General features: G+C 41.6%; 2 protein-coding genes across 2 annotated transcripts; both read right to left on the minus strand.

The window, feature by feature from the left end:
* Window positions 1-212: 212 nt before the first annotated feature.
* LOC104211570 (uncharacterized) lies at window positions 213-944 on the minus strand. Its single transcript, XM_009760647.2, has 2 exons — window positions 698-944; window positions 213-547 (listed from the first exon to the last, which is right to left on the minus strand). Exons 1-2 carry the CDS (start codon window positions 942-944, stop codon window positions 213-215), a joined length of 582 nt encoding a protein of 193 aa, XP_009758949.2.
* Window positions 945-21,236: 20,292 nt separating this feature from the next.
* On the minus strand, window positions 21,237-21,632 carry LOC138881354 (uncharacterized). Its single transcript, XM_070161579.1, has one exon. The coding sequence runs from the start codon at window positions 21,630-21,632 to the stop codon at window positions 21,237-21,239; it is 396 nt and encodes a 131-aa protein (XP_070017680.1).
* Between the last annotated feature and the right edge of the window lie 225 nt (window positions 21,633-21,857).

Below are 21,857 nucleotides of genomic sequence, written 5' to 3' on the forward strand. Positions count from 1 at the left end.
TTCCACGTCAGGATCTCTATAGTCTGCATTAGCCCTCCATGCTTCTGGTGCTCTACCTTCACCTGTTGGCAACTAGGACACTAGGAGACAAACTCAGCAATGTTCTTCTTCATATTGTTCCACCAGTACATATCCTTAGTGTCATGATACATCTTCGTCGACCCAGGATGAATGGAGTACCACGAATAATGTGCCTCTGACATAATCCTGTCTCATAGCCCTGCTATATCTGGAACACACAGACGACCCATGTATCTTACAACCCCATCTCCCTTGAGCTCTAACAATGGTTTCTTCTGCTGCGGAACTCGCTCTCTCAACTTGACCAACTTTGGGTCCTCGTACTGCCTTTCCTTGACTTTATCTATGAGAGATGACTTTGCAGTATTTTGGAGTACAACTCCACCATCGTCAGAATCTACTAACCGAAACCCCAAACAATCCAATTGATTAATCTCTCTAGTTAATTGTTTTTTCTCGGCCTCTACATGTGCTAAGCTACCCATAGATCGACGACTTAAGACATCTGCTATAACATTAACTTTCCCTGGATGGTAGAGAATATTAACATCGTAATCTTTTAATAACTCAAGCCATTAACTTTGTCACAATTTCAACTCTTTTTGCTTGAAGATATATTGCAGGCTTTTATGATCTATAAATACATCAACATGAACACCATATAAATAATGCCGACATATCTTAACTGCATGAACAACTGCAGCTAACTCGAGGTCGTTGGTCGGATAATTCCTCTCATGCTTCCTCAATTGCCTTGATGCATATGCAATTACCTTCCCATGTTGCATCAAGACACACCCTAACCTGACATCTGAGGCATCACAATCTACAGCATACCCCTCTGGACCCTCTGGAAGTGTTAGAACTAGCGTTGAGGTCAACCTGTTCTTAAGCTCTTGGAAACTCCACTCACAAGCCTTCATCCACTGAAACTTAGTTGCTTTCTGGGTCTACTTCATCAATGGTTCCAAAAGGGAAGAAAAACCCTCTAAGAACCTCCAGTAGTATCTTGCTAAGCCTAGAAAGCTACGAACCTCTGTCAGAGTGGTAGGTCTAGGCCAATATTTCATGGCCTCAATCTTCTAAGTGTCTGCCTTTATACCTTCATCGGACAATACGCCCCAAGAATGCTACAGAATTCAACGAGAACTCACATTTAGAAAACTTATCATACAACTTACGATCACAAAGGGTTTGAAGTACTACTCGCAGGTGGTTCGTATACTCATCCTCTGAACGTGAATAAACCAAAGTATCATCAATAAATACTATCACGAACAGATCTAAAAATGTACGGAATAGGCTATTCATCAAGTCCATAAATACGGCGGGTGCATTTGTCAACCCGAAGGACATGATAAGGAACTCGAAGTGGCCATATCGGGTCCTGAAGCCTGTCTTGGGAATATATTTATCCCGAACTCTGATCTTATGGTACCCCGACCTGAAATCTATCTTTGAAAAGCATCTATCCCCCTGCAACTGCTCAAACTAGTCATCGATCCTTGGAAGTGGATACTTATTCTTAATAGTTACCTTGTTCAGCTGCCTATAATCGATACACATCCTCAGTGATCCATCTTTCTTTCGTACAGATAGTACTGATACACCCTAAGGTGAGGTACTGGGCCTAATGAAACCTTTCTCCAGCGAATCCTTTAACTGCTCCTTCAGCTCCTTCAATTCGGCAGGTGCCATTATATGCGAAGAGATGGATATTAGTTGAGTTCCGAAAGCAAATCGATGCTAAAATCAATCTCTCACTCTAGAGGAATACCTGAAAGCTTATCTGGAAACACATCTGCGTACTCTTTGACTACTGGAATAGACTAAAGTGTAGGTATCTCAGCATATACAACTCTAACTCACACAATATGATAAATGAACCCTTTTGCAATCATTTTCCTCGCCTTCAGATAGGAAATAAACCTACCTTTGGGTGTCACTATATTACCTACCCATTCAAGGACTGGCTTACTCGGAAAATGAAATCTAGCTGCCTTTGCTCGATAATCAATTATGGCATAGCAAGCTGCCAACCAGTCCATGCCCATGGTAGCATCAAAATCCAATATCTCTAGCTCAACTAGGTCGGCTGAGGTCTGACGATTACAAACTGTCACCGTACAACCTTGGTAAACCCATCTAGAAATAATTGGTTCTCTGACCGAGTAGATACCGCAAAAGGATCACTTAGTGTTTCAGGCACTATACCAAACTTCCCCGCGACAAATGGGGTAATATACGATAACGTAGATCTTGGGTATATCAAGGCATAGGCATCGTGAGAGCAAATGGTCAATATACCTGTCACAACGTCTGGTGAAGACTCCTGGTCTTGTCGACCCGTTAAAGCATAGATACGGTTCTAGTTACCACCTGAACTGGAACCTCTACCTTTGCCTCGACCTCTACCAGCCGAAGATTGAGACTCGTGCCCTGATGGATGCACGGGCATAGATGATCCTATTGCTTAACTCGCTAGTTGTGCCTGATCTTGCCCAAACTCACACCACAATTAGGTAGTGAGGCGATCGAAGCAATAATAAATCCAACACGAGTAGGGATCGAATCCACAGGGAGTTAGAATTTGGATTAGGTATATAACTAGAGTAGTTGTATGATATGACTCAATTTGGACTTCCACATATTCATTGGTTGTTTCTATTTCTACTTTTAGCTAAAGATTGCAAATAATAAACTAGAAGACAATGTTTTGGTTTTGGTTGTTTTTCAAATGATAAAGGAATCTAGGGTCGTGACTTCCACCTAGGTGGCTACCTAACGGGTTGTAAATAGGGCAAGTTTGATTTATTGGGATTGTGGTATAGCAATCACACGCAATTGCTCACTCTATACCTCTTGGTAGTTTGAGTGATTTTGCCCAACTTAGATTTCTCAAGCCCAAATGGGTATTGCACAAATCAAGTGATGTATGCTCAAGTTGGGTCTTACTATCTCTAGGTTTGACCCTTTAATTGGGGCTATCAATTTTTTGAGTTCACCCCAATTTCTTGTTATCCAAATTTTCCTAAACCTAGTCTCTCTTTTTCAAGCAAAGACTAGGTCAAATAGGCATAAATCAATATTTGCAACCATTAATTCTAAAATTTAAGCATAAACAAGGCTAAATATCACTAACTCAATCACAAACAAGCCCTAAAATTAAATACCCATTAAGTACCCACACTAGGGTTGAGCTATAACCCTAGGTAAAGATTTAGCTACTCATGAAAAATGAAGAAATACAAGAAGAAATTAAGATAGAATGCATGATCATTGATTAAACAAAGAAAATCTAACGTTAATAAGTCAATCTTGTACAAAATTACTCAAAGAAGTAAATAAAACCGCTCAGGTGCACCTCTGCAAACTAAACTTAACCTGAAAATGATAAAAAGTTCTATTTATACTAAGCTGAAAATATTTGACAAAAATATTCCTGCGAAGGTTGTGCGGCCGCATAATTCTGGTGCGGTACGCACAATGGTCTTCTGAGGCCGCACAAAAGTGATGTGGTTCATAGTCTTGGAAATTTTGGCTTCGCACTTCAGGCTTTTGATGTCCGCATAAAAGCGGGTGAGGTCGCACTTAGGATTATGCGGCCGCAAAAGTGTTGCGATCCGCACTCCTTTACTTTCCAGCTCTTTGAATCTTCAATCCTGCGAACCGCATAATAATGGATGCGGTCGCACAATTTCAGTGCGGTCCACAATCTCTAAGTTGGCCAAAAATCCACTCTCTGAACTTTCATTCTGCGGCCGCACTAGAATTTTGCGGTTCGTACTGCTATCTCTTTTGCCCTGTTTTTGTTCTTGTTCACTTTAGACTCTTTTATGAGTTGATTTTGACTTATTTGGCTCATTTCCCAATATTTTTGCAAATAAGCACATTTCATTAGTTTCTGGGAATACCTTTAAGCATTTTTGAGCTAAAACGCAAGTAAAAGAGAGCAAATAAGGGGTCAAAATCCCTACTTATCAACTCCCCCCAAACTTAAGCCTTTTTTTGTCCTCAAGTAAATAAGACAATTCCCACCTTCACTAGAAAAAAAGGATATTTTAGCTAGCTTAAGGTGAATCAATTACACATCAATTGGGACCAACAATTATCCACAATACATATGAATTATCAACAACACCATGATATGACTTTTTGAGTACCATAGTTCTAGTGTGACTCTAGAGGATCAAGAGGTGACTCTATTCATCAAGGAAGCTCACTCTTTCATTTATGTCATTGTGGATCCCAAAATCCTCCTCATCTACTCTCCATTAGCAAATTTCACTTTAGAATGTAACACTCGAAGCAAGGATTGTGAAAAGTTCGCTCATCTCTCACAAAAGAACGTCATAAGTCCGGCTTTAAGTACCATAAGCTTGCCCCTCATGTAAATCACCACTAATATAAGCTCACTCAACTTGAATCATGTAGGGCCTTTTCGGGATTTAATGAAGGCTTTTGGATCAAGGTAGGACTTGTTGAAATATAATGGTTTCATCTTTTCTTAAGCACTCCATTTTTTCTTTTCGGCTCATACTTTCTGGACTCTTTGAGTTATTTTCTTCTTCCTCGAGGGAACTAGAGAGACGTAACATCACTCTTTCTTGAGTATGACATTTATTTTTCTCCTTTTCTATTTACTTCAGCCTTTCCTCCTTATTTTCTTTTGGGTTCCCTTCAACTCTTCACTTTATTCACTTTCTTTTTGGCATTTTTCTTTTTGTTCTTTCTTTCTTTTCTTTGCTTTCCCTTTTCTTCACTTCTTTCTCTTCTTTGTACCTTTCATCACTTTCAAACTCCTCTTCTCTCCCCCAAATTTATGTTTTTGCCAATTGTTTCTCAAGAATGCTAAGGAAAGATCGGGTGCCAAGAGAGGGTCATTACAAAACGGATGAAGGTTTATAATGAGGTTATTGAAAAAAAAGGGTTCGGCTCAAAGGGGTTGACTAAGGATATCACATTGGTAGGCCATGGAATATTTCAAGTTTCAAATTGGATCAAAGAGAGCCTACGATCATTTCTCAAGCCAAGCTACACTTAGAATTTTGCCTAGACAAACATTCGAGGCAAGTTCTAGACCATTAGCACGGGTACTTAGACTTGCAACTAAACATCTCACCTCTCACGCTTCTGGATTGCTAAAGAGAACAGAGTCGAGGGCCTACAACAACCCTATCTAAGATTGAGAATCACAAATGGCTCGATTTGAACCACTCGATGACTGCTTAAGTCAACACAAATTAAAAGAGTCACAACTAGAGCTATTTTCTGCCAACAATTTGTTTTTAACCATATGATCATATGTAAATGTGTTGGTACCAAGTGAAGCATGCTTGAGACTCCTTTTATTCATTACTACTATATTTACCAAAACATAAAAGAAAATGTACTCAATCCCTTAAGAAGGTTGTCACGCCATCCATCGTTGGGAAGAGCCACCCGGTTCACACATAATCCACCTTTGGAAAGAACCGTAGCATTAAGAAAATCAAAGGCTTATTGTTCACTCAAAACGTAAAAAGAAGTTATTAAAGTAACTAAGAAGTTATACTACTAAGGCAAATCAAACTAAAGAAGCTATGAAATAAACTACAAAAAGCGAGATAAATGAATATACAAACTGAAGTCAAATGAATATATACATAAGGGAAATGAACATCTACATCAAATGGGAAGAATATATACATACCAAAAGGAAAATAAAGATGAAAGGAAAATAGTATCATAGTTATTACAGCCCAAATGTCAAATACTTAGAATAGACCACCCCCCAAATGAAAAAATAAGAATTGTCCCTAATGCTTAACAAAATTAAGAACAAGGAAAGGGTAGAGAGTTAAGATAACTCCCTATGTGGTCTCAGTATGCATAGGATCATCAGCAACCTCAGCCTCAAGCTGTATCTCATCATCACCCGGCTGAGGGACAACTAGGTTGCTGAGCATTTGGATCATCTCCTCAGCAGTATGGGAAGTGGCAACCGGATCCTAAGACTAGCTGGCTGCTGCTTCTGGTGCTGTCTGTGCTGCTGAGGGTGCTGTCTCCATGAGCAGGTCCAGTGGTAGATCACCAACGGATGTAGTCTTCTCAATCTCTTTTCTCAGCTTATCCACTGACTTCTTTGATGCCTGAGATGTCCGTATCTTCTTGACATGTTTTCCCAAATCCTCAATAACTTTCTCTTGCGCCTCCATCTTATCCATGATAGTTTTCTGGTCAGCCATAATCTTCTTCAAGGCTTCCTCCACTGACGGAGGTACCTGTGGCTCTACTGGGGTTGTTGGGGCTGAGGACTGTGTTGCAATAACACTAGATATATCAGTCAGCTTTGTAGTAGCTGCCTGTATCCAGTTGTTGAGACTCGCCAATGTCTAGAGACTTGCAGCGTAGTCTGAGGATAGGTAGAGGAAGCTGGCGCTGGTAATGGAACTGATAATCTAGCAGAAGCTGGTGGACCAAAGGATGAAGATGGTAGCATGCTGTTATCCCGATGGAAGTACTGGCTACTGTGGAAGGCTCGGAAATTGAATCAGTAACTACTACTGATGGCTCTTTAGACTGGCCAACAGATGTAGTAGCTTTACCCTTAAACTTCGGGTTGTCAGCTCCCTGGAGGTGGTACCATGAGAAAAGCTTCTTGGCCTTCACCTTGGTGTCATAATTCTTTGGCTCTAACCCTTGATCCTTGAAGTATTCAGTGAGGAAGTTCATGTACGAATAGGATCTCTCACCCTTCTGGACAGCTAAAGTGATGTTGGTGGACATGATGGCACCAACATTTATTGGATATCCTGCCATAATTGAAGCCACCAAGACTGCACGTGGAAATGGGAGCATATTTTTGATCGGGTCCAACCCTACACCACTACAAAGTGGCAAGAGCGGTCGATGCAGCTTTTACCCGAGATGGTCGGGATCGAATCCACAGGGAGCTAGATTGTTTGGGATTTGGATTCCTATCTAAACTAGCAGTGCGTAGTGCTCTTAATTACACTTCCAATCATAATTGTTCGTTTGTTACTTCTAATTTTATGCTAATAAGATACTAAATTAAACTAAGTATGAATGTTTGTAAGGCTTTCTAAATGGTTAAAGAGGCACTAGAGAAGTGACTTTCTACTAGGTGAATACTTGACGGGATCTAAAGCCTAAGGTAAAGTTGTTATATTGGGGATTTCGATATAGCCAATGCACGAAACTACTCACTCTATACCTCTCGGTAACTTGAGTGACTTTACTCAAATTGACTTTCTCTAGACCAATTGGATGTCAAAATTGTGCAAGCAATATAGGCTCAAGTCGGGTATTACTATCTCTAGGTTTAACCTTTTAATTGGGGCTATCAATCTCTTGAATACACTCTAATTCCTTGTTGGACTAATTTTCCTAGACTCAAGCTCACTTTCTCAAGAAGAGCCCAAGTCAAAAAGGCACAAATTAGTGTTTGCAACCACTAATTCCAAATGAAAAACACAAATCGGTACAAATATCATCTACCTATAAACATCTAAGCCTTAAAACAAAAGACTCATCAAATACCCACACTAGGGTTGAGCCACAACCCTAGCTAATGGGTCTAGCTACTCATAATAATGGAAGAAATCAAAAATTTAGATGAAGAATAACCCATATAATATGATTACAACTACTAAGATATTGAAGATTTAGTGTTAAACTAGCTACAAATTATTCAATATGGAACAAAATCGCCGTTCACGTGCTCTACTAAGATAAAGATACCCTAAAAATCTGAAAAACAACTATTTATACAAGGCTGAATTTTCTGGACAAAAATACCCCTGACGGAGACCACGGTGGCTTCACTGCGGTCTGCACAAAATGGACCGCGAACCGCAATGGCTTCCATCTTCAAAACTCCCTGCTCTCTGAATCCCCTCTCCGCGAACAGTATAAAATGGATTGTGACCGCGAAGAGGCTACTGCAGCAGCGAGAAATCCTCTGCGGACCGCAGTGCTTGAGCTTCCAAACTTGCATCTCTCTGATCTTTTCCACCGTGGACCACACTAAATGGACTACAGCCGTAGTGGTCTATTGCGGCTGTAGTGGATTTTATGCTACAACGGTGCCTTGACTTGTTCTTGGTATTTGTGCAGGTTTCACTCATTTTTTAACTGGTTTTGACTAGTTGTCACCTTTTTGACCAAACCCTGCAAACAAGCACAACATGTAAGCTTTCAGGATTACTTGTATATATTTTTAGTCCAAAACTCAAGCAAAAAGGAGTATAAAATAGACTAGAATCCCTAGTTATCAACTCTCCCAAACTTAAGCTTTTGCTTATCCTCAAGCAAACAAAATAATTCCCACCTCCTTAAGAATAAAACCAGGAAAATTCGACTGACCTAAAGTGACCTCATCTAGCATCAATTGGGACTAACAATTGACCTCAATTCAAATGAATCATTAACAACATTCGACCAACTAAACACCATGGATTTAGTGTGACATAAGAGCATCAAGAGTTGACTCAAACCATCAAAGAAACTCGTTCTACTACTTTGGTCATTGTGGAACCCAAACTCATACTCCTCAACTTTCCTTAAGCAACCCTCACTTTTAGATTGTAGCACTCAGAACGAGGAATTTGGAAAACACACTCATCTCTCTCAAAGAAAGGTTACAAGTCTGGCTCTAAGTACTATAAGTTTGCCCCTTATGTGAGTCACCACTAATGTAAGCTTCATTCAACTCAAAATCATATAGGGCTTTTGTGGAGATATAGTGAAGGCTTTTGGTTCAGGATAGGAAATATTTGGTCTAAGTAGGTTCCATCTTCCCTTAAGCACTTCATTTGCTTCATTTTGGCACACATTTTCTTGACTTTTTAAGTCATTTATTTCTTTCTTAGGAGTTAGAGAGATACACTGTCACTCTTTCATGTTTATTTCAAACCTTTTTCTCCTTTTTAAACTTTCCACACCTTTCATCTCTTTACTTTTATTGAATCCCTTCATTTCTTCTACATTGTTCATTCTTTTTGAATTTTTGATTTTCTTTCTTCTTTGTGCCTTTACTCTTCTTTATTTTGTACCTTTTACCACTTTGTTGCATTCCTCGTCTCTCCCCCCAAACTTATGTTTTTGCCTTGTGCTAAGGAAAGATCGGGTGCCAAGAGAGGATCTTTTTAAAACGGGTAAAGACTCCTTTAATGCTCGAGTTTTTCTCAACTTCTTTGTTTCCTTTGCCAGTTCCTTCAGTGTTTTTCCATGAGTACCTGCATTATCCAATATCAACTGCTGGTTCTCTAGGAGCTGCTTGAGAGTCTTCTCCACTGACTCCGGACATGTGGCTGTGAGGGTACAGATTGGGCTGCCACCGAGCTAGAAAGCACCGATAGCTTAAAAGTAGCTACATGTATCCAATTGTTGATACTGTCAAGGGTTTGACTCAAACGGTGGACAGTCAATGGGTAGGTTAAGGATGAGGGGATATCTAGATCAGTGGCAGTAGAGGGTCCTAGGGCAGTATCTGGTATGACTGTAGGTGGCTAAGAAGAAGGGGCTACCACTACTAGCTCTTCAGACTGGCCAGTAGAAGTAGTAGCTTTACCTTTAGGATATTTTCCTTTAGGGTTGTCATCACCCTTGAGGTTGTACCAGCAGAATGGTATCTTTGGTTTCACCTTCACATCAAATCTCCTTTTTTCCACATCCTGGTCCTCAAAGTACATTGTCGGAAAATTTGGGAAGGGGTAGGTTCTATCACCTTCATTCACCACCTTTGTGATCACCCTAGACATAACATTCCCGATGTTGATCGGGTACCCCGCCATGATAGAAGCAGCCAATATATCCCGAGAGATAGGCAGAGAGTTCTCATGAGTAGTGGGGTCCAGCCTGCTGCATACGAAAGTCTCCCACCCCTTTGCTTCGAAGTTTAAAGTTATCCTTAAAATTTGGACTCCTGCTATCAACCATGCTGGGGTGGTACCCGGGAGTGCCAGCTATTCTGCCAACCACGGATGGGCTGCCCATCCAATGCTACCTTTTCTAAGTATAATATTTCATCTTCCTCCGGAAAGCCTAGGTAGTCATTGGTTGTCTTCCCATCGAACTTCACTATCAAATTCCGCATCTTAGTCAATTTACTGCCCTTTTTAATGTGGGAAACATTAGCGTAGAACTCCTTGACTAGGTGCTCATTTGCCTCATCAACGTTGCCTGTAAAATAGTCTCAATCTGGTCTCTCTCTGAATTGCCTCTGCACATTAGGGTTGTGAGGCAAAAGATCCTTATCAATGAATCTCCATTCAAGTATCAACTTCCTCTCGTGCTAACACTCTCGGAACTTGTGGTATGCTATATCACTAACAAATTTATCCTGCCAAGTATCCGGGTTTCTAGTTCTTTCCACCTCCCGGATTGGGGTTTTCACCCTCCTTCTTCAGCAATGGGATCCTCTCCGAGTGTTGAAGCTATGGGTAAAGTAGATACTGCACTATCACTACTCTCTGCTGAGCCCTTACATGACTTAGAAGAAATTTGAACTGATGCTTGAGCAGTAGGAGAGCCCGGAGGTGTATCTCTTTTGTCTACAAATAGATTTCAGTTAAAGCTTGTTAGTATCACAATACCAGGAGAAACAGTGAAGAATATAAGTGAAAACAGCTGACTGTGGACCGCATAAAAAGCAGTGTGGCCGCAAAGCAACCACCGCGGACCACACAAAATGGCACCACGGTCCGCATTGAAGTGGGGTTCAAAATACCCACTCTCTGATTCCGGGCACCGCAAACCGCAAGAAATGATGTGCGGCGCAGTAAGGCACCACGGACCGCGAAAAATCGACTGCGGCCGCGGTCCTCAATATCAACCTCTCTGAAGTTTTACCACTGTGGTTCGCACAAAATGGCATCACGTACCGCAGAGAGGCATCGCGGACCGCAAAAAATTCATACTCAGCACACCAACCTAGGGTTTCAACATTCTACTCATTTTAGCCTAAATTCACATATCATTAACCTACTAGGTATTCAATCATTATTCTTAACTAATTAACCCTAATCTAAATACATTATGCAACCCTAAGCTAAAAATTGAAAGAAAAAGGGAAGAAGAAAGAGAACTAACGAATTAAAAGAAAATAAAACAAAGTTAAAGACTAGGAAAAGATTAAAATTACCAGTAATGAGATGCAGTAAAGATGAATGAGAATCAGTGATTGAATTTGCACAGTTAGGGCTTGATGAACAGTAGTTTTTTTCTATTTAGAAAGCAAATGATCGAAAAATGTAAATGAAGGCCTGAGGTCCATTTATAAAAAAAGGACCTAGGGCCCACATTACCTACCCACCGCGGATCTCACAAAATGCATTGCAGTCCGTGGTACTTAAACATATGAAGCACTGGGGAGGCAGTCAATGCGGACAGCAAGAAATGCTCTGCGGCCACGGTAAGGCACCGTGGATTGTATAAAATGCATTGCGGTCACGGTGACAATCTTCAGAGAACCTCCACTTTTTACCATCCAGCACTACGGACCGCAATGAAATTTTTCCCCTGCAACAAGGCCATTGCGGCCGCAAAAAATGCATTGCGGCAGCAGTCCAAACTTCAGAGAGTGCATTATTTTTCCAATTTGGTCCTGCACTGCATCAAAACAACCCTACACACATCTCACAACCAGTTAGTCCAAAAGCAAATCCTACACTAAAAAGAAAATCAAAGAAAAACAAAAAGAAAGACACATGGGTTGCCTCCCAAGAAGTGCCTGATTTAACGTCACGACATGATGCAGGTTACCATCAAATCACTTTAGATGGATCAGTGCCACCACGTGGCTGTCATCAATGCCAATGTAGTGCTTGACTCTGTGCCCATTAACTCTGAAGACCTCCCCATTTTTGTTTTTCAAGTCAAGTGCACCAAACGAAGTCAAAAGTACCACTTCAAAAGGTCCACTCCATTTCGACTTAAGTTTTCCCGGAAACAGACGTAACCGAGAATTGAACAAGAGAACCAAATCACCCACTTTGAACTCCTTGCCACGAGCATACTTATCATGAAAGTACTTCATCTTGTCCTTATACAAGGATGAACTGGAGTATGCATGGAATCAGAATTCATCAAGTTCATTAAGCTGCTCCACACGAAGATTTGCTGTCACATCCCATTCAAGATTCAGCTTCCTCAAAGCCCACATGGCCTTATGCTCTAACTCAACCGGTAGATGGCAAACTTTCCCAAACACCAACCGGTATGGAGACATACCAATCAGAGTCTTGTAAGCAGTCCTATAAGAGCATCATCCCAATTTTTTTGACCAACCGGTCCTATTTGCATTGACCGTCTTTGACAATATACTCTTGATTTTCTTATTTGAGACTTCAACTTGGCCACTCGCCTGAGGATGATAAGGGGTAGAAACTTTGTGATTGACACCATAATTTGAAAGCAAAGTGTCCAAAGCTCGATTACAAAAATGAGACCCCTCATCACTTATGATTGCTCGAGGAGTGCAAAACCTAGTAAAAAAGCTCTTCTTGAGAAACGCAACAACACTCCGGGCCTCATTATTGGGTAAAGCCACAGTTTCAACTCACTTTGAAGTATAGTCAAATGCCACTAGAATGTATGTGTTCCCACACAAACTAACAAACGGGCCCATGAAATCAATGCCCCACACATAAAAAATATCAACTTCGAGAATAGTATTGAGAGACATCTCATCTTTCTTCGAAATTCCACTCGCTCTTTGACATTCGTCGCATATCTTTACAAGTTCACTTGCATCTTTGTACAAAGTTGGCCAGTAAAACCCACAACTAAGAACCTTTGAAGTTGTCCTCGCCACGCCATGATGGCCACCATAGGGAGAGGAATGACAAGCCTCTAAGATACTCAATTGTTCCTCCTCCGGGTCATACCTTCGGATCACACCATCAGTGTAGAACTTGAACAAGTATGGCTCATCCCAATAGAAGTCCAAACTATCCCGTTTGAGCTTCTTTCTTTGGTTAAAATAGAGCTCACACGAGATTATACTAGTCACAAGGAAATTAGCGACGTCCGCAAACCATGACATATCATTCACCGACACAAAAAGGAGTTGCTCATCGGAAAATGAATCATTGATCTTTAGGCCATCACAAGGCCTCCCCTCCTCTTCCAAGAGAGACAAGTGGTTCACCACTTGGTTTTCACAACCCTTCCGGTCCACAATCTCCAAATCAAACTCTTGAAGTAACAAGACCCATCGCATCAGCCTAGCTTTGGAATCCTTATTCGCCATCAAGTACCAAAGTGTGGCATGATCGGTATGAATTATGACCTTGGCACCCATGAGATACGGATGAAATGTCTCCATTGCGAACACAATAGCCAAAAGCTCTTTTTCAGTTACCGTGTAGTTCATTTGAGCATCATTCATTGTCTTGCTCGCGTAGTACACCGGGTGAAACATTTTATTCACTCTTTGACCCAAAACTGCCCCTACCGCAACATCACTCGTGTCACACATGAGCTCAAAAGGTAAGCTCCAATTGGGTGCGGTAATAATAGGAGTGGTAGTCAACTTGTGCTTGAAAAGTTCAAATGCTTACATACATCCCTCATTGAACATGAACTTCGCATCTTTTTTCGATAACTTGCACAAGGGATTAACTACTTTTGAAAAGTCCTTGATGAATCTCCGGTAGAACCCTACATGCCCAAGAAAACTTCTAACTCCCTTGACTAAAGTAGGGGGAGGGAGCCTTGAAATCACTTATATTTTAGCTTTGTCCACCTCTATACCGTGCTTTGAAATTTTATGGCCAAGGACTATGCCCTCCTCAACCATGAAGTGTCATTTCTCTTAATTAAGCACAAGGTTGGTTTCTTCACAACGGGCCAACACTCTATCAATATTTTTCAAACATTCATTAAACGAGTCACCCACAACACTGAAGTCATCCATAAACACCTCCAAAATGTCCTCCACCATGTTGGTAAATATGGCCATCATACACTGCTGAAATATAGCCGGTGCATTACACAACCCAAATGGCATCCTAAAAAAGGCAAAGGTACCATATGGACAAGTGAAGGTGGTCTTCTCCTAATCTTCCTGATCAACAAAATTTGGTTGTACCCAGAATACCCATCCAAGAAACAGTAGAAGGCACGCCTAGCAAGTCTGTCTAGCATCTAATCAAGAAAATGAAATGGAAAGTGCTCCTTGCGAGTCACTTTATTCAACTTGCGGTAGTCCATACACACCATCCACCCGGTGATAGTCCTAGTAGGAATCAACTCATTTTGCGCAATGGTAACCACGGCCATACCACCCTTCTTCGGCACACATTGCACCAGCAAAGTCCAAGAGCTAATTGAGATGGGGTACACAACCCCGGCATCCAACCACTTGATCACCTCCTTTTTTAAAACTTCTTGCATTGCCTCATTCAACCTCCTTTGATGTTCCAAGGAGGGCTTTGCATCATCTTCAAGAATAATCTTATGCATACAAAAGGCGGGTCTTATCCCCCAAATATCAGCTAAGGTCCATCCAATTGCCTTCTTCCGCTTTTGGAGCACCGCCAATGTGGCATCTACCTGCATGTTAGTAAGACAAGAGGAAAGAATAACTGGCAAAGTTGAACTAGGGACTAAGAATTCATACCTGAGGTGTGGAGGCAACGACTTCAACTCTAACACCGAAGGTTCCTCGATTGAGGGCTTTGTTGGTAGAGTCTTCATGTTCTCAAGATCCAAAGAGAGTTTTCTAGGCTCATAAGAGTAAGAGCCCATTCCATGTAAACCATTGACACACTCCATTCGGCCGTTATCCTCATTTACATCAAGATTCAACAATACCGTCTCTAGAGGGTCCTCCACATTGATCATTGCACTAGTATCATCAACTATTACTGTCGTGACAAGATCCACAAAAGAGCACACTTCAGAACTATTGGGATGCTTCATTGACTTGCACACATTAAAGACCACTTTCTCATCACCCGCCCGAAAGGTGAGTTTCCCTGTTTCCTTATCAACTAAGGCCTTTCTAGTTGTAAGGAAAGGTCTTTCCGATATGATCAAAACCTCATAATCTACCTCACAATCCAAGATCACAAAATCAGCTGGCAAAATGAACTTGTCCACCCGAACAAGGACATCATCTGCAATACCAAGCGGCCTCTTCATAGTTCTATCTGCCATTTGCAACCTCATGGAAGTAGCCCTAGGTTGTCCAATACCCAAAGTCTTGAAAACGGAGTAAGGCATCAAGTTGATACTTGCCCCCAAATCACATAGAGCTTTTGCAAAGTTTGCACTCCCAATGGTGCAAGGGATGGTGAAAGCACCGGGATCTTCTAGCTTTGGAGCCATCGAGTGTACTATTGCACTAACTTGGTGGGTCATCTTGATAGTTTCACAATCCATGGATCTTTTCTTTTTCACCAAGTCTTTCATGAATTTGGCGTACCCCTGCATTTGTTCTAGAGCCTCCACCAACGGCACATTAATGGATAAGCTCTTTATCATGTCAATAAATTTCTTAAACTGATTCTCATTTTTCTGTTTCACAATCCTTTGAGGATAAGGTGGAGGTGGACTTGGCAAAGGGGCCTTGGCTTTAGGCACAACCATTTCCGGCATGTCTATTACGTGTTCCCTAGACGGGTTCACGTCATTCTGAGTTTACACCTCAGCATCTTGGATATCAATCCTCACTTCCTCATTCACGTTTTCATCAATCACATTCTCAACCACCAAGGGGATCTCATCCTCTTGCAACTCAACTTTATCACTCAAAATTTCTTTTTGTTTGGAGGCATTCACATCACCGCATCGTCCACTTCTTGCAGTTACCGCCATTACATGCCTAGAATTGTTCCCACCCTTCGGTTGACTACTGTGTCGCTAGGTAGATCCCCCTTAGGGTGAGTATTCAAGGATTGTGAGATTTGGCCTAATTGAACCTCCATGTTTTTTATTGAAGTATTGTGGGAAGCCAACTGGGCATCCGAGTCAACATTCTTTTTCATCATCTGTTCAAACATCATTTCGATTCTCCCCATTTCATTATTAGAAGAACTAGGACCTTGGGATGGATATGGGGTTGGATTGTTCGGTTGTTGATACATTGGGGGCCTTTGAAAGCCTTGCCCCTAATTTCCTTGGTTGCCATTATTCCAACCACCCTGATTGTTGTTTCCACCCCAGTTGTTGTTGTTGCCACTCCAATTGCCCTGATTGTTCTGATTATTGTTTTGTTTGCCCCAATTTGTATTTTGGTTGTTGTTCCCCCAATTACTATTCCCTTGTTGTTGATTTCCCCAATTGCCTTGGGGTATCCATTGTTGTTGGTTGGAAGAATTGCCCCTTTGGCCTTGATAGTTGTTCAAGTATTGCATTTCTTCATTCTGCTCATCATACCCATCATCTTGGAACCCATCATTATCTTGGTCATATTGATCCGAACTCCTTTGGTTTTGTTGGCCTCTTTGTCTTCTTTTGTTCACTAGCATATTGACACCCTCCATAGCATTTACTTGTCGTGGAGTTTGAACCTACTGTAATTGTGCCTTTGCTAGCTGGTTCATTGTGGTTGTTGGTTCTGCTATTGCCTACCCATGATCATGAATCTCTTTGTGCAAGTGAATGACCGTGGGGTCACCTTGTGGCATATTTTCTCTACTTTGCCAAGCGGAGGACGTGTCATCCATCTTATCCAATATTTCATTAGCCTCATCATACGGTGTGTTCATGAAATTTCCCCCGGTGAGTTGGTTCACTATGCACTAATTTGTTGTGTTAATACCCCGGTAGAATATCTGTTGTATCACTGCCTCTGTCATATCATTATTTGGGCATTCCTTTACCATGTTCCGATATCTCTCCCATATCTCAGGCAGTGGTTCATTCGGCTCCTGCTTGAAGGCTAAGATTTCATCCCTCAAAGTTGCCATGTGCCCCAGCGAGAAAAACTTTGCAATGAATTTATCCGCCAATTCATCCCAAGTAGTGATGGAATGGTAGGGAAGCCTTTCAAGCCAATCCAAAGCCTTCCCTCTTAAGTGAAAAAGGGAATAATCTCAACCGAAGTGCATCCTCTGACACATTTGTTTTCTTGCTCCCCCAACAGGTATCCACGAAACACTTAAGATGTTTGTAAGCATTCTGATGGGGAGCACCTGTGAAATACCCTCGCTACTCCAACAAAGTCAACATCACATTTGTAATTTGGAAATTGCCCGCCCGGATCCGGGGTAGGACAATTGCACTAGCATATCCTTGGTTTGGAAGCACCCGAGGAGCCACTCTTGGAGGTGGCGGGGGAGGGTCTGGAACATTATCATTGGCCTGGCGGGCTCTCCTTTGAGCTTGAGAAACTATAGGAACCTCATCATCAATATTGTCATCTACTCTCTCCCCCGGTGGAAGATCTCCAAGAGGTGCATTGTTGTTGTTTGCCGCCATTTTGTACTTGAATTTGCGACACTCACAAATTAGTAACACATAAGGAAAGAAAATCAATACACATAACTATTTAGATAGATAGCCAAAACCGTTAGCTCCCCGACAACGATGCCAAAACGTGATCTGGTCCAATCCTACACCACTACAAAGTGGCAAGAGCGGTCGATGCAGCTTTTACCCGGGATGGTCGGGATCGAATCCACAGGGAGCTAGATTGTTTGGGATTTGGATTCCTATCTAAACTGGCAGTGCGTAGTGCTCTTAGTTACACTTCCAATCATAATTGTTCGTTTTTTACTTCTAATTTTATGCTAATAAGATGCTAAATTAAACTAAGTATGAATACTTGTAAGGTTTTCTAAATGGTTAAAGAAGAACTAGGGAAGTGACTTTCTCCTAGGTGAATACTTGACGGGATCTAAAGCCTAAGGCAAAGTTGTTATGTTGGGGACTGCGATATAGCCAATGCACGAAACTACTCACTCTATACCTCTCGGTAACTTGAGTGACTTTACCCAAATTGACTTTCTCAAGACCAATTGAGTGTCAAAATTGTGCAAGCAATATAGGCTTAAGTCAGGTATTACTATCTCTAGGTTTAACCCTTTAATTGGGGCTATCAATCTCTTGAATACACCCCAATTCCTTGTTGTACTAATTTTCCTAGACTCAAGCTTTCTTTATCAAGAAGAGCCCAAGTCTAAAAGGCATAAATTAGTGTTTGCAACCACTAATTCCACATGGAAAATACAAATCAGTCCAAATATCAACTACCCATAAACATCTAAGCCTTAAAAAAAAAGACCCATCAAATACCCACACTAGGGTTGAGCCACAACCCTAACTAATGGGTCTAGCTACTCATAATAATGGAAGAAATCAGAAATTTAGATGAAGAAACCCATATAATATGATTACAAACTAAGATATTGAAGATTCAGTGTTAAACTAGCTACAAATTACTCAAAATGGAACAAAACCACCGTTCACGTGCTTTGCTAAGATAAAGATACCCTAAAAATCTGAAAAAGAACTATTTATACAAGGCTGAATTTTCTAGACAAAAATACCCTTGACGGAGGTACCACGGATAGCGGAAAATGCACCGCGACCGCGGTGAGGTTTTTTAGCTTCATTGATCAATCTCTGAATTTGACCATTGCTGATCGCATAAAATGCACCGCGGCCGCAATGGCTTCACTACGGTCCACACAAAATGGACCGCGGATCGCAATGGCTTCCATCTTCAAAACTCCCAGCTCTCTAAATCCCCTCTCCGTGGACCGCATAAAATGGATTGCGACCACGAAGAGGCTACTACGGTCGTGAGAAATCCTCCGCGAACCGCAATGCTTGAGCTTCCAAACTTGCATCTCTTTGATCTCTTCCACTGCGGACCGCACTAAATGGACTGCGGCCGTGGTGGATTTGTTGCGGTTGTAGTAGATTTTATGCTACAACACTTCCTTGACTTGTTCTTGGTACTTGTGCAGGTTTCACTCCTTTTTGAGCTGGTTTTGACTACTTTTCACCTTTTTGACCAAACCCTGCAAACAAGCACAACATGTAAGATTTTGGGATTACTCGTATACATTTTTAGTCCAAAACTCAAGCAAAAAGGAGTATAAAATAGACTAGAATCCCTAGTTATCAGTTTTTATTAAGGCATGGGTCAATGCGGCTACACACAAACGTTTGCCTCCCTTTTGCTTCAAAGTTTAGGGTGGCTCGGATAATTGGAACCCCTGCTGTGAGCCACAGAGGTGTTGACCCTAGGATTTCCAAAATCTCAGCCAACCACGGACGAGCTGCATCACCTATGGGTAGCTTCTCCAAATACTGCACTACCTCCACTTCTTCAAACCCCATATATTTATTCAGTGCGTAGGAGTCAAAGCAGATTTTTAGATTCTGCACTTTTGTCACCCTAGTTCCATGCTTGATGTGAGCAACATTTGCGTAGAATTCCTTGACCAAGTACTCATTTGCATCTAGGATACTGGTGGTGAATCATTTCTAACCTTTCCGCTCTTGGAATTGTCTAAGGACATTGGGTTTGTGCTTGTTCAAGTCTTTCATTAAGAATTGTCGCATAAGTGTGAACGACCTTTGTGGCCACCATTCCCTAAACTTGGCAAAGGCATTGACACTAACAAATATGTCATCCCATATCTCCGGCCTCATTGATCTTTCCAACCCTGGCACTACAGTATCGCCCCCTCTCCCATCATATAGAACATCACCATCATCTAAGTTTATTGGAGCAGTGGGGAGGTGAGGAAGAGGGCTCAAAGTTTTGGCTGCCCTCTTCCGAACCTTTAGACGAGCTGGCAAGTTAAGAAGACTCATCGACCAAATGAAATCTCCGTGGGAATCGTTGTAATTGGGCTTCTTGTTGTGATTGGGCTTCCGGTTGTGCTTGCACGGAGTTACCCTCAGAAGCTTCCCCGGATGGGACATACTCACTGGTCTCCGAGGTGTCAAGGGTTCTATTGGTTGTTGCTTTCTTGCGATAGTCTTTTGTATTGCTAGAGGTAGATTACTTTTTCTCGACCCCGGCTTCGGGAGGGCTCTTCCCTCCCTTGTGGTGTATCTCCTCTACTATATGAATGAACCACTGTCTGCAACACATAAGAACTAGAAATCGGTTACAATTGAAGCTCATAATGTATGCATAAACATGATTGGAAGTTGCAAAAAAACATTCTCAGAAGGTCAGTGCGGTCCGTACAAAAGTGAGTGCAGCCGCAGACTACCCATTGCGGACCGCACAAAAATGAGTGCGGCCACAGAGTGCCCACTGCGAACGCACAAAAATGAGTGCGGTTGTAGAGCCCCAGGTTTAGACTACTGGGGTCTCTAAAGTTCCATCATTGCGGACCAAACAAAAATGAGTGCGGCCACACAAGTTCATTGCGGCCTGCACAATTTTGAGTGTGACTGCACAAGTCAAGCACAAAATTTTCCTAACTCTGAGGGTTGTGGACCACACAAAAGTGTGTGCAGCCGCATAGCCTCTACTACGGACCGCACAAAAATGTGTGCGACCGCAAAATTCAAATTTTACTGGCACTGACCTAGGGTTCATTCATTTTTGTTCTCAAATGGTCATGGTTTTAGCAATCAAACATCATTAGTTACTTACCCAGACCTCAATTAATGATTAATAAGCTACCCACATGATTCTAAGCAAAAACAACTAAACATTGACAATGTTAGGCATGTAAGTAACCTTAAATCTAAGAACAAAAGCAAACAAAAAATGAAGAATCTAATGAAGAAATTAACATACCGATTATGAAAATGTAGGTGATGAAATGAGGTACTATGCAAGCTTAGTCTTTAGGGCTCAGATGATCGAAAAGTGTAAAAAAAGAAGGAAAACCCTATTTATACTAATACCCGTGGAACCCAAATTTTGACCTGAGTGCGGCCGCATAATTTTGATGCAGATCACACTCCTTACCGGACCTTGAGACGGCTGGCTACGGACCACACAAAAATGAGGGTGGCCGTAGCCTTAGTGCGGACCATACAAAAATGTGTGTGGCCGCAATTCCTTGAGCAATTTTGACAGCCCAACTTCAGAGACTATGCACTTTGACACTTAGCCAAATTTTTCATGCAGAGTCCCTGCAACGCACACCTATTCCTGCATACACTTCAAAATTTGTTAGCACAAAACCAAGCCTATCTACAAGAAGGAAAATAAAATAAAGAAAAAGATATGGGTTGCCTCCCAAAAAGTGCCTCATTTAATATCGCGGCACGACACAGATTACCAATCACTTGAAATGAAAAACCACCACAATGTGGTCATCATCAACTTTGCCAAGATAATGTTTAACCCCGTTCCCATTGAATCTAAAAACCTCATCATTCTTATTTTTCAAATCAAGAACACCAAAGGGGGTTACATTCACTACTTCAAAGGCCCCCTTCCATTTTGATTTCAACTTGCCCGGAAACATCCTTAATTGGGAATTGAACAATAGCACAAGATCACATTCTTTGAACTCCTTGTTGTGGATGTACTTGTCATGGAGGTACTTCATATTCTCCTTGTAAAGGGACAAACTTGTGTAGGCATGATATCGGAATTTATCAAGCTCATTCAAATGTGTCATTTTTAGGTTTGCAGTGACATCCCACTCAAGGTTCAACTTTTTCAACGCCCACATGGCCTTATGCTCAAGTTCTATCGAAAGATGACACGACTTCCCAAACACTAATCAATATGGAGACATCCCAATCGGCATTTTGTAGGTCGTCCTATAAGCCCAAAGAGCATCATCAAGTTTTCTTAACCAATCCATTCAGTTGACATTCACAGTCTTTAATAAAATACTCTTGATGTCCCAGTTGGAGACTTCAACCTATCTGCTTACTTGAGGATGGTAGGGGGT

The sequence above is a fragment of the Nicotiana sylvestris genome, chromosome 11, assembly GCF_000393655.2.
Source record: "Nicotiana sylvestris chromosome 11, ASM39365v2, whole genome shotgun sequence".
Classification (NCBI taxonomy): Eukaryota; Viridiplantae; Streptophyta; class Magnoliopsida; order Solanales; family Solanaceae; genus Nicotiana; species Nicotiana sylvestris.

What these genes read in the sequence shown, in the direction of transcription:
- LOC104211570 (XM_009760647.2), bottom strand. Translation starts at nt 944, where the DNA reads ATGAAGGCTTGTGAGTGGAGTTTCCAAGAGCTTAAGAACAGGTTGACC. An exon ending in TGTTCATGCAGTTAAGATAT is followed by an intron (nt 548 to 697) that starts GTCGGCATTATT and finishes TCTACCATCCAG; the next exon opens with GGAAAGTTAATGTTATAGCA.
- LOC138881354 (XM_070161579.1), bottom strand. Translation starts at nt 21,632, where the DNA reads ATGTGGGCGTTGAAAAAGTTGAACCTTGAGTGGGATGTCACTGCAAAC.